At 42.0% G+C, this 13,647-nt stretch overlaps 1 protein-coding gene across 2 annotated transcripts in view; it reads right to left on the bottom strand.

Annotated features, from left to right (window-relative positions):
• Nucleotides 1-13,647, bottom strand: part of CPPED1 (calcineurin like phosphoesterase domain containing 1) — a 98,238-nt gene that overhangs the window by 68,856 nt on the left and 15,735 nt on the right. The window contains exon 2 of one of the 2 annotated variants that reach the window (XM_077906672.1): nucleotides 11,369-11,587. In XM_077906672.1, coding sequence (XP_077762798.1) covers nucleotides 11,369-11,587 — 219 coding nt within the window. The remainder of the gene's footprint in view (nucleotides 1-11,368; nucleotides 11,588-13,647) is intronic. The other variant, XM_077906671.1, reaches the window with a different exon arrangement.

Consider the following 13,647-nt stretch of genomic DNA (forward strand, 5'->3'; position numbering starts at 1 on the left):
GAAAACCTAGTAACTGTGTTTTCTCTGAGAAGTGTATCAGTGGGGGCAGGAATGCAGACTTTTTTCCTGTTTACCTTTTGGCACTGCTGAATTTGATCTGACTGCTGAAACCATGCACTGGTGGGGCCACCCAAGACCACTCCAGTTTTGAGGAAGCTGCTCTGACCCAGCACGCCAGACCAGGGCCCACATGCCACCCTCCCTCTCAGAACAGCTTCACACTTGCTAAGGCCACCAGATTATTCCCTTTGTGTGGCCTCTTTCTGCCAGCCTCTCTCCTTGACCAGCGTGGGCGCCTCCTGAGGAAAGGAATGGGGCCTGTTTCTTGCTAATGTGGACCACGCACACACGCAAGCCCTCCATACTTACCTGCTATGACTGATGGGACAAATGAGTAAATGACCTACAGTCCAATGACCTGACTTCAACAGCCTACGGTCAAAGCCAGAGCAGACCGGTGGAGCAGGATGCTGCTCTGGGGCGTACCAGGACTGGGGACTCGACAGCACAAGCAGCCGTGAGTGGAACTTAAGAAAATGATTTATTCCTTCAATTAAAAACATTTAGTTTCATCTAGTGCCAGAGAATTTATAGAGCCATAAACCTTTCCATCTCGAATCCTTTCCATTATCTTTTCCTAATTAATTGAGGTATGTAAATTCATTGATCTAAAACTTTGCAAGCCTAAGAATTACTCATGTAGTGATCTGGAACCATGCTGCCAACAGATCAAGCTTAATCAGGTTCCACCGCTTTTTAAATTATACATGTTATTAGACAAAATTCATTTAATTTTGCATCTAACAGCTACAGCTTATTACACTGGCTGCTCCCAGACATTTACTGCAACTCACTGTTGAATATGTACTATAAGCCAACTTAGGATACAATTAATAAAATGTTGGACATAATGGGAGGTTTTGGTATGATGTGGAATATGCCTTAATGTGCTTTTGGGGAAAAAAAAAGATGAACGAAGGTATATTATCCATATGAAATTTCTAAAATTGCTACCTTACAGATCAATACAAAATTTCTTCACAGGGATATTTACAGATTATGGCAGCAGTATTTCACCCAAATAATACATAAAGGAAGGAAGGAATAATAAATTTTTTATACAACCCAAATAATATATATTGAAAAGAACTTACATGGTTTTACAATAAACTATTCAGGAAATAGAGTTGGATATAAATATTCAACAATCTAGAATTCCAAACATGCAGGTGAATTTCTAAATTCTGAGGGTTAGAAAATAGGTGCCCCTCAGCAGTTCTGGCACTTAAAGGTGCCACGTTTCCAATCTCTCATTATTTTTTTCATTCCACATTCTAATCACTTGACCAATTACCTGATAATTGAACTTCTTTGGGATCATGCTCCTTTTTAGTATTTCATTTAGTTGCAGAAAATAGGCCCATCAAAGCGGTGAAATGTCCCAATTCCAGGAAATGAGTGTTTACAGCAAAAAACAATGAAAGATATAAATATTCCCATCAGCTTAGCACAAGCTAGGAAGACACTGGTTTTGTCGATTTGCTATCTACTTGCTGGGGAATTCTGCTGCAAGTTTCTGCAGCATCCATCTGCCATCTCTGGAAAACTCTCAGGGCAGGTCAGAGGGTAGAAGTGGGCTCCAGAGCAGACCACCACAGTTTCTTTGCCAAACAGCATCTATGATCTTGGCTGACCATAGGGAAAGTGTCCTCAGATGGAATTCAAAAGTAGGAGCACTCAGCATCGAGGTTCCTTAAACCATCTTTTGAGTCATGGAGCCCACGAAGGGTCTGATGAAAGCTAAAGACCCTCTCCCCTCACCACTCCCCAAGGCATCTATGCAAAGACACTGGATTTTGTCCAGTTTTATGGGGCTCACCGGCTGGACAAAGCCTATTAATGGACTTCACACCCAGGGCAAAAAACTACTTGAGAAGTCCCCTTATTGGATATTATGTTACTTAGTGCCCCAGAAAGAAACCCCCATAAAAACTTCCTTTCAAATCTAAGATTCTAGAAAAAGCTGTGCCCGTCTTAGAGATGGGTTTGATTTTGTTTCTTTGACGACTGTCTTTTTTTCTCTCTGGCTAATCTACCATTTCTCTGGCCAACCACAGAGAGGTTTCTCTGTTTCTGCCTCCCTCCCTTGGGTCATGACTTCATATATAAACTTGTATTTTCTTTGGTCCTGATTAGTCATTCCTTACTTATATTTTTTTATTGTGCGCTTCTATTTTTAGCCTCTCAAACACTTCATGGAACAAACAAACCAATGGGACAAGGCTTTCTCAATTTTCTATGTTTGATCCAAACAGCAGAAACCAAAGAAAAAGAATACAGAAGGGCTGGTTTTTTCTTCTTTTTTTCCTTAATCAAAAGGCAATTATTCACAACCTCCTGTTATTCAGCTCCGGTCATTTCTTTTCACTGAATAATCAAACATCCACATTTTCCTAGCCACAATTAAGAATACTTTGAGCCTTTACTTGAAGGTAGAGTTTCCACCTTTGAGGTTATACTTTGGTCAATCATAAAATCCACACATTGACTAGGATGGGACAGCTCTGAATGGCAGACGGAGTACGTCCGTATATGCACACAGGGAAGGGCTCTCCATCTGGGGCCTACAGGAACCAGTGAACCCATATGGGGAAAAACTATGTTTTCACTAACGTTTGGTATTTAGTATTTCCTCCTACTATTAAGCGGAAAATCACAGAGGTATTATTAAGGCTCCTGGGACTTTGCCACCAACAGAAACTACGAGGACTTTTCATATACTATTAGAGTTGTAGACACCTCACCATATTAAGCTCAGCACCACTTTGAAATTATAGTAGTTATTTAGTCCTGCTGTTAGACTGTGTTGTATAATAGATCAACAAAGAAGTATGTATTTTATTCTATCAAATAATTTTAAAATATTTTGATAAGTGTATTTCATTATGCTTGGTTTCCTCTGAAATCCTGTGCATTTTATTTTATGCATTTAAATAGATTACTCTGAGAGGTGGTACAGAGGTGGTATGTCAGCCTGCCAGAGGGGTCCAAGGCATAAAACAGGTTAAGACGCCCTAATGGAGGACAGAGAGCTGACACAGCCCAGCAGCGAGCATAGTCCCTTTGCCAAGATGCCACGCTGAAAGTGTTGGGGGGCTAGGGGGAGGGGTGCAGGCAAGGATGATCACAGCTGCCAACAACACTGCTTCTGATCACACACCTAATCAAAAACAACTTTTCAAGTAATTCTCCAAGCTCCCTAATTAGTAATATTAGGTAAATTAGTTCAAACCACTTTCAATCAGTCTCAGCAGAAGGAAGGTATTGTTGCTGATTGCCTGGATGTTTTAACAGACTTATAATGGATGTGAAGGATCTAAGGAGCCATGGGGCTGGCTGATTGCTCCAGGTTACCACTGCTCAGCATTCAGCCATACACAACCTGTGGGAAGAGCTGAGGCTGACAGCCCTGCCCATTCCAGGGCCTGGTGGTATCTGAACCCAGGCACGTCACTTTCCAGCACTCACAAGACCCCTTTTATGTTTCAGTATGTTGAGCAATATGGTAAAGTGTCTTCAAATCTTGGCATTTCTTGAAACCTGGAGTAGGCACTTAGAAAAACTCAAGGCTAATCAATCACAAGGTGAGGAAATGAACATACGTTAACTGAGCTTTTAGAAGAAAAAAAAACCAAAACCCAAGAGCTACAAATCCTACTGTGATGGGGACAAGAGGATTTCTGTTCAACGGAAACTTTTGAGTAGCTATGGTGTAGTGGGCAGTGCAGACATTCAGCACTCGTACGACAGGGACTGAGGTGCTGGTGGCAAAAAAGAGGTAATATGGAAGAGCAGGTCAATCCCTGAAACATATCCTCTGGGGAACCACACAACAAATTGACTACAGTTCACGTCAAGCAAATGCTAGAGCAGATCCCAAGCCCAGACAACCCATTTGACTTCAAGTAAAACTAACTGGTGTACCCAAGAATGTCTTACAGCAGCATTGTTTAGATTAGCTCCAACATGAGGAGATTATCACTCCTCGTTATGGCCTGAGGAGAGGATTAACCAATTATGAGATCCAATCCATGGAATGCAATGCACTTACTAAAAGCCTGACATAAACCTCTATGTATCAACATAACAGGATTTCCCAGGTAGATGGAAAGGGAAAAACTAAGTCACAGAACAATATGCACAGAATAATGATATTTTTTTTAATTTTTTTTAAATTTATTTATGATAGTCACAGAGAGAGAGAGAGAGAGAGGCAGAGACACAGGCAGAGGGAAAAGCAGGCTCCATGCACCGGAAGCCCGACGTGGGATTCGATCCCGGGTCTCCAGGATCGCGCCCTGGGCCAAAGGCAGGCGCTAAACCGCTGCGCCACCCAGGGATCCCAGAATAATGACATTTATACAAGACAAGGTTGCTCACATATGGTGACCCCAAGAGAATGACTTGGGTGAGGTTACAGTTTATTCTAGACGTAGATTCTAAATTTTTAAAAAGGGAACATATTCACATGTTTATGTAATTTAAAATCTAATAAAATAATAATAAAACTGATCCTTATCAACCCGAGTTTGAACATTACAAAAGATCAGAATGGAAAAAAAAAAAAAGAACTTCCTGTTTCTGTGTGTCCACGTTCCTTTTTTCTAGGTCAAGCAAGGACTTTTGTCTGTTTTATTCACTGATGTAGCACAAGCACCCAGAACACTGCCTGGCACAAAGTAGGCACTCAGCAGAGATCTCGTAAATAAATGAATCGACTGTTCATTTAATCCAGAAATGCGTACTGGGTGCCTCCCGGTGTATGGGCCACTTGCTGCACATCACGGGAAACACAGAATGATTCATTTGACTTGCATTCAGGGAACACCCTCCCCGTGTCCAACTGTGTCGGGCGCTAGATGAAAACACATCAATACAAGCACATACACCCCCTCACTGCCCCGTAGGAACTTGAATTAAGCTTGGTGGAAGGTGAACTTGTAGAGGTTGCAGGGATGAAATAAGGCCTTTTCCTGGCTAGAACCTTAATTCTGGCTTTGTTTTTCAATGCCTCTGAGGCTTTGCTTATCATAGTCTGTCTTATACCAGAATTACGTTCATATGTTTGGTGCCTGCCCAGCTGGGGAAAATGAACACCAACCCTCCCCGATTATGTGTATGCTGGAAGGACAAATGGCTTACTCTCTGCCCAAAGCCCAGATCGCCAAAGCACTCCATCTTTGCTCAATGGCTTCATTTCTCGACTCTATTCCTTCATCCTAGAATTAGAAAACTCCAAGTGAGAAAGGCATCTTGATGGTCATTTGGCCATGGCTACTCCTATCTGGACCTTAACCCAGTCGTTCACATCTAATTTAAGGCAAAAGGCTACCACACTGCATGAAATAGGATTTTTCAGGTTTCGCTTGAGTCTTTTCAATAAAATATTAAAAAAAAAAAAAAAAAGAATTGAGAGTGCAACTAAGGAGTGAATTGCAAAAGAAAAGAAAGAGAAAGAAAGAAAGAAAGAAAGAAAGAAAGAAAGAAAGAAAGAAAGAAAGAAAGCCACCTCAATCCCGCTTATTAGTAATTCTACTTTGCATTTCCGCAGCATCTCCCAATTCCTAATCACCACTCTGCTGATCCCTTTACTTTTAGCCCTTCTCAGTCACATCTGCAGACACCCAGCCCTTTTCTGCATGGAACTTAAGACTTTTCCACCTAAGTGGATTATTCTGCACTTATCTATAGCAAACATCACCCTGGTGCACATATCCTCTCCTTAGACTTGTCAGAGTCCTTTCGGAATTCAAGTACATTTTCATATCCTGTCCCTTTGGTCCGAACAAGGTCCCAACCCAAAATCCATTTTAACTTTGAAACTAAATCATGGTTCCCTTGCAATGGTGTGGTTACCTTAGGGGAAAAGTTATATCAGAGGGAGGAAAAAGCCTTCTGCTTCTAGTGATGAAGGGCTTCTTCATCCATAAATCCAAAATTATCAATACTGCAAATTCATATGTTCTTATCCTGAATCAAAGTGGCCACACCTGCTTTGAAATTTGTTGGAGTTTTTCAGACTCGAAAACAGCAATACTGTGCATGGGGCACATATGAACTCACACCTGGAACTGGGTCTTGGGCGACATCCCATTGTGGACACAGTAGCATTTTGCTAGCAAAACATATGAATATTCTCACTAAGTAGGAATGAAGGGAGACTATAAACAACCTCATGTCAGTTCAGGTGAGTTTTGCTGCCAACTGAGTTAGTTTTCAAACTTGAGAAAAACTCTTAGCTTTCAGAGCTTTCTGGATTTTGGAATAGCACATTAAGGGATCATGCACACGTACACGACCCAAATCAAAGAACCAGTTCTAGATCTCCCAAACATCCCACATAAGATCCTTTTATTTTTTTTTATATTCTTTTTTTTTTTAATTTTTATTTATTTATGATAGTCACAGAGAGAGAGAGAGAGAGAGAGAGAGGCAGAGACATAGGCAGAGGGAGAAGCAGGCTCCATGCACCGGGAGCCCGACGTGGGATTCGATCCCGGGTCTCCAGGATCGCGCCCTGGGCCAAAGGCAGGCGCTAAACCACTGCGCCACCCAGGGATCCCCCACATAAGATCCTTTTATAGCATGCGTGTGTGATTGTTTTCCTGAATATTCTGGAAAAGTTCTGTTTTGACTCTGCATGGCAGAGGTCACTCTGCTTTAATTGTTCAAACTGTTTAGAAAGCAAAACAAAGGCCACAAACTTAAAACATTTCCCTGTGAGAGCGCAGCATGAAAAATCCAAAAGTAATAATAGTTCTCTTGTTAGGCATCATTATCTTTAACAGTTGGAGGGAATGTCCACAAACCACTAGTGTACACACCAAAATTAGGCATCATTATCTTTAACAGTTGGAGGGAATGTCCACAAACCACTAGTGTACACACCAAAATTGTACCTAATGCAGAAAACACAGGGCCTGGTGCAAAAAAAGCAAAGCCTGGTACATTTTTATCTGGCAAGTGCATCTCAAACTTAATTGTCCATAAGTTCACCTGGGAATCTCATTAAAAAGCTAATTCTATCTCATCAGACCTGGGTGTTGCAAAAATTTTACATTTTGAATAAGCTCTTCACTGATGCTCTGGGGTCCACCCTTTGAGTAGGGAGGTTGCCACGTAAACTATATGAGGTCTGAAAACAGCTGGACCTGAGTTAGATCCTGACTCCACCACTTATAAGCTGAGGAACCATGGGAAATGTATGTAACTGCTCTGAGCCAGTTTCTACCATTAGTTAAAAGGGAAACAGCAAGGACACCCCCTTTTCATGAGTCTAATGAGTCGGTGAGCTAGCAGCAGCAGTCCTAGCAGATACACACCCTGAAGTGCATCCCATGCCATCTGTGGTAGGCTGAAAAGGGCTCGCAAAGACGTCCTCACCCCAATCCCCAGAAGGCAGTGACTATGTTATCTTACATGGCAAAAGGGGAATTTGCAGATGTGATAAAGTTAAAGATCTTGAGATGGAGAGGTTATCCAGGGTTATCTGCGTGGGCTGATAATCACAAGGCTGTTCATAAGAAAGAGGCAGGAGGGTAGGTTCAATAGAGAGAACATGAGAAGATGAATCAAAGGTCAAAGGAGAGAGAAGAAGCTTTGAACATGGGAGGAAGAGACCATGACTCAAGAAATATTGGCTGCCTCTTAAGTAGGAACTTCTAGAAGGAAGGCAACCCTGCACACTCACTCTAGACTTCTGACTTCCAGGACTGTGAAAGAATAAATCTGTGTTTGTTTTAAGCCACTAGGTTTGTACTAATTTGTTATAGCAGCTATAGGATACTCATACACCATTACTAAAAAAATGCTAACACAGGCTTGTCTCACTTCAGGTAATAGAGGGTTCTTCCAGAGGCTGAATCATGAACTGAAATGAAATCATGTAACAGTTGCCTGGGTGGAGGTCAATGAACAAAGAGCTGGTCAAGAAGCCTTTATAACCAGGGAAGAATTTGCTCTCCAGCTCTCCGTTTTGTTTGGTTGTGGCAATTTTTAGTTGATGGGCCAGACACGCATATTAATAACGAGCTGTTCTACAGGCTGAAAGGATCTCTTGTACTCTAATTGCATCACCACATTCCGATCTGTCAAGTTCTCCACGTGATCTGGGGAAAGCTCAGAAGGTTCCTGGGGACAGCACCAGTCAATGCCTCCATGTCAGGGTGACCAAACAAAGTAATAACCCTAGGCTTCAACATGAAGGACTGAAAATCAATGGTCTCAATATTTGTACAAATCTCCACTTGCTATTTATAATGTGGTTTATTCTATAGAGAAGCTTTATAAAATAAGGGAAAAAAAACCAAACAAACAACCAGGTAACCAAAAAAACATCTGCAGAATGAAAACACGTATTTTAAAACTAACTAGACTTTGTCCTACATTTCTTGGGCTTTCTCTGCAGAGCCTGGTACCATGAAGGCCCCTCACCATTCCTGGTTTTACACTTCCCTTACCAGATTTTAAGATCCATGGGAGGGTTGGTTGTTCATTTCCAACCACTATATCCAGAGCACGTAGTGCCTTAACTGGCACTCAGTGTGTACACAGTAAGAATGTGTAGATGAACAAATATTGTGATGAATATGTATAATGGAAAAGTGTGTTACAACTTTCATTAGAAACAGCATTATTCATAAAGTTCTTTTTCTCCAGTTTGAACTCAAAACTACTTGGCCCAAGATATTATTTATGGTAGAATTAAAAGTATGCTTTCTGATTTTATTTGCCTATTAATACATGCATCTGATAATTAACAATGTGCTAAGCAGTCAAAGCAAATAATTACTTTTCTAGTGGCTGCCCCAGCATATGAGCTAAATGAGGAGGAAGCCACTAATTGCATATTAAAAAATGGTAACTAGCTTTAAAACATTCTGTTTAATCTCAGACCACAATATTCAAAATAGTTACAGTCCTTCACTGGCTCAGTTACAATCCCACAAAACAGTCCAACTCTTCAGAACAGATACGAATTCTGCTCGGGTCACACTGAATATAAAATATGTGTTCAAAAGACTGACGGTTCACATTTACAAGGTCTTCCGACCAATGGAAAAAGTTAATCATAAAAACCGTATCTTCTAATTTACTAAGCTCAGTATATTTTATGCAAGAAGCACTGAAATTGCATAGAGAGCTTTTATTTTAAATTTTATTTTGAAATATGACTGATTAAAAAAAAAGAAACATGACTGATTACATTAACGTAATTCAGAATAAGTCAGTAAACATCTACAAAAACATGTTACATAATTTTAGTCAGTCTTAAAACATTTCTGTTTTCAAAGAAAAGAAGCCACTGGTCATAAAAACTGTAAACCTGGAATCTAACCTTCAACTATCCAATAAAAGCAGAAGTTTGCTCACTGGATGGTCCAGAGTGAGACATCTAGCTGATGCTACAGTGCATATTACACCAAATGATTCCAAAGAACCTAGCTAACAGCAAAATCAGAGCATCTGGAAGCAGCATTAATCTGGTCAACTAGCATCTTACCTTGGTTTTACCTGATAAACCAAGACTGAGTCCTGCTATGATTTCTAACTCCATTAGAAACTGGAGCATCCTGTGGTCACTTTAGCAATGTACAATATCAGCACCAGGAAACCCTTGGTCACCAAGGATGGCCCAGTTCACATGCAGCTAAGGTTTTACCTCTCTACAAAACTTAGCAACATCCTGCGAATGTGCTTCTGTACCAAGCTGCTGAGACATCCACCACTTGCCCAGAGAAACAGAGCTCACTGACCCTTTCTTGTGAAGCCCCAGGCTATTGGGGTTTTGAATGTTTCCTGCATCAATGGGCTCTTGGCTCAGAAATGGAGGTTCTGAGAAGGTAAGGGGTCTGTCCCAGTTTACCCAGCACATCAGTGGCAGGTGTGGAGCTGGCATCTGCCTATTTTGGGTCTCTGTGCACTGCCTTATTTTTCTTCTTCCCTACCTTGCTGCATTTGTACAAGCCCAACAGTAGGAAAGGCTGCTTCTCCAAGGACAACCACTCTGGATTCTACCCAGTGGGACCCAACAAATGACATGGGAATGTCCACATTCATAACTTTGCATTAAATATGTATAAACAGAGAATGAAGTCCTCCTGCTCATTATACTCACTGGATTCTGGAAAGAGTGATTCTGGGCAGCCCCTTTCTCACATCTTCATTTTGGGATTGTTTTGGATAGGTAGGCAGCCAGACAAGTGAACCCTGAGGGGGGAGAATGAATGCACCCCAGCTTACCATAGAGTGCCTCAGCTTCTAAAGGCACTGGAAATTAAGGACTCAGAGCCCAGGTTTACAAGATAGTATTAGCCAAATGTGCATGGCCACTGCAGTGTTTTCTGCAATGGTCTTCAGGTTTTCTGCAATGGGGTGTCTGCTCCACCTCTCTGATGGGCAGGCGCAGTTCCACCAGCTTATATTTGCTCACCAGGGTTTATCTTGCCTGGGGGAGAAGGTATCAGAGGAGGAAATCAAAATACAAGAGTTCTAGAAGGTGTCTGTTATTTTTACATTCTACTTCTCTTATCTTGAAGGGAACCATCCTGCTCTTCAGACCACACTGCTGCAGCAGAGATGACCCCACACCCTGGCTACAAGGGACCACGTGAGCTAGACAGTAGTCAGTCAAGGACTTTGATTGGACCACCTAGAATAAGGCACTATATGTTGTGGTTTCTGTGACAAAGATGTAAACCCAGAAACCTAGAGAGAGCCTGCATAAGAATGAAGTCAACCCAGAGGAAAGCAGGGCTGAGTGAAAGAGACCAAGTCCTGATAACAACCTAAGCCTCTGGATCCAGCCATATCTGAAGCCCAGATCTGCCACTGGACTTTATAGTCCCATAAAGGAATATGCACCTTTAATTAAAAAAAAAAAAAAATTGGTTTAAGTTAGATTTCTGTCGCTTGCAAATGAAAAAGTAAAAATACAGGAGAAATTAAAGTGCAAGAAGAGAGGAAATAAGAGAAGATAGCACTTATAGATATGGTTATCTGGAAGCAGTTCAAGTTTGTCCCCTGGAAATAAAGGTGACATGTGGGAATCTGTTCCATTTTTCATAGTAAGTTCAGATCATCAGAACTGTAGCTCTGCCTAATTACTGTGATTAATCTCACCAAATTCTAAATATAAAATGAGCGTGCATTTTCTGATGTTCAAGGATACTCCAATAGCCATAGAGAGAAGGAATGCACCATTACTGAATACAGACGTCTCCTATTTTTTTTTTTTTTCTTCTTTTTTCTGCCCAAATGCAGCCATGATTGGGAGGAGAGAAGGTCACATCAACAGCACAAGTCTTACCTGGCATGGCATGGATGAGGTCCCCGCAAAGAACAAAGAATCTGGGTTTGGGCTTCAACTTGTTGATGGCCTGCACAGCTTGCTCAGTTAGACGGATCTCCTGGCCCCACTCGTCACCACCACTGTCGCTGTCCCCAGTGGACCAGGCCTTCATTAGTCCAAACTGTGGGTCTGCTCCTTGGATGAAGTAGAATGGGCCTTTCCATTCCCTTTCCTTTTCTTATAAAAACAAAACAGAACAAAACAAAACGGAGAGGGAAGAAATATTATAAAATCTGTCAGGGAAAGCATCCAGGTTATCGTGCAAGTGGATACAATATTTTTCTTAAATTAAGTAGGTCATTTTAATAAGCTGCTGTTCAAACATACCATTTTCCTGTCATAGTCTAGAGGATTTTGATTTATACTAATTATGCCTGGGACCTGGTGGTTCCCAAAGGCCAGGAAAAACCACGTGGGCTGCAACAGCCACGCAGCCAAGCTGTTTGTTTAAAACTAGCCGGCCAGAATGGAGCGCAGAGGCACAACAGCACGCTGTATAGAGGATATTAATGTTCAATAATAGTTTTTTTAATTAGAATTAAAAATACCAGAAATTGAAAGCTGCCAGAAGTATTATATTTAAATTACTAGGTGAAGTGCTTTCAAATCTTTTATGCCAGGCTTAATGGCACAATTTGCACTGTTTCGGGGGATGTGACAGCATTTTAATTATAAAACTTGGAGCCTGGAAGCTCCGGCTATCTGGTAGGAAATGCAGTGCCAGAAATGAAATCTTGAAAGGAGTTAGTCAACGAGAAGAAAAAAAAAAAATCAATGCTAACATTTCAAAGGCAGCATAATGTGGGCTTAAGCAAGGCATGAGGCTGGGGGGTGGGGCAGTAAGGGAGAAGGAAGGGAGAGGGGATTCTTTATGGTCTTGGAAAGGGCCAAGCACCAAAGGGTCACTTGAACCAGGATTATTAGGCTTGTCCTTCCTATCAGTTCCAATAATCCTAAGCTTGGTGGGCCACAGGTCTCTACCCGTATTAGCCAGAAGGACTGCAACCAGTACTTGCTTTTGCAGAGCTGGAATGGCCATTAGTGAGCATGGAAGCCCTGTGGGTGTCAAACTTTTTTTTCATGGGGACAGCATCTTCCCCTCAAACAAAATCTTGTGTGGTAGACCAACATTGAAAAAGAGAGCCTCCTCTGCCTAAGCTGGATCTGAGGACAGGGCAGTCTGAAGACCCCCAATTTACAGCCCCTACATTTACCCAATGAGAACTGAGGCCCAAAAAAGGAACATGACTGGCCTAACGGCCACCAGCAATCACTGGCAGGAAGAAAACCAGCCCACAATCAATCTTGAGACTGTTTTCTTCTTCTTTTTAACAAATTAGTATATTTTGCATGTTAACTGAGTAAGTGGAATTTCCTTTGGAAGTCATGAAGATATTACGATTTCCAAAAAGCTCCTTGGAGTCATTTCATGTCTCTGTGTTCAATTCATTTATTGAATTGATAAGTATTCACTGAGAGCCTACCATCTGCCAGCCCCCATACGTGGTGCTGACCATACACAGCTGGACCTAGACAGACAAGGCCCAGCTTTCCTGGGGCTTAGTCCTCATGGCGGAGAAAGACCTGGAACAAGGAAATGAGCAGGGAATGGAGCTGGAGCAGCAGGTCTAGGAGGGTGAAGTGAGAAGTGATGGCTAATTTCAACTGGATGCACAGGGAAGGCCTCTCTCTGAGGTGAATCATCTATGGTGAGAGCTTACTGGCAAGGAGCCAGGCTAACCTTTCTAAATATGGTCACCACCCTTCTGCCCACCATGCCTTGCTTACTGTCTTCTTAGAGCGGACCTCTGGCTTTAGGACTCCCTTCCTTCTCAAGTGCTTTTTCAGAATTTACAAATGCAAGTGTGCGAACTACCTGCACATACTTTACTGAACAAATTGCATATGCAAGTTACTCCACCAGTTCTTGACCCACAGCTCAGAGACTGTTAGCTGCTCAATCAAATCACAACCAACTTGAACTCCATATTTTTTTTTTTTTTAAGATTTATTTATTCATAGAAACACAGAGAGATAGGCAGAGACACAGGCAGAGGGAGAAGCGGGCTCCATGCAGGGAGCCCGACGTGGGACTCGATCCTGGGTCTCCAGGATCACACCCTGGGCTGCAGGCAGCGCTAAACTGCTGCATCACCAGGGCTGCCCTGAACTCAATCTGAACAAGGAGTGCATGAAACTCTGAAATATGCATCTCAGTGTTAAGGACAGCTGTCTAG

This window comes from Canis aureus, chromosome 8, assembly GCF_053574225.1.
Source record: "Canis aureus isolate CA01 chromosome 8, VMU_Caureus_v.1.0, whole genome shotgun sequence".
Taxonomy (NCBI): domain Eukaryota; kingdom Metazoa; phylum Chordata; class Mammalia; order Carnivora; family Canidae; genus Canis; species Canis aureus.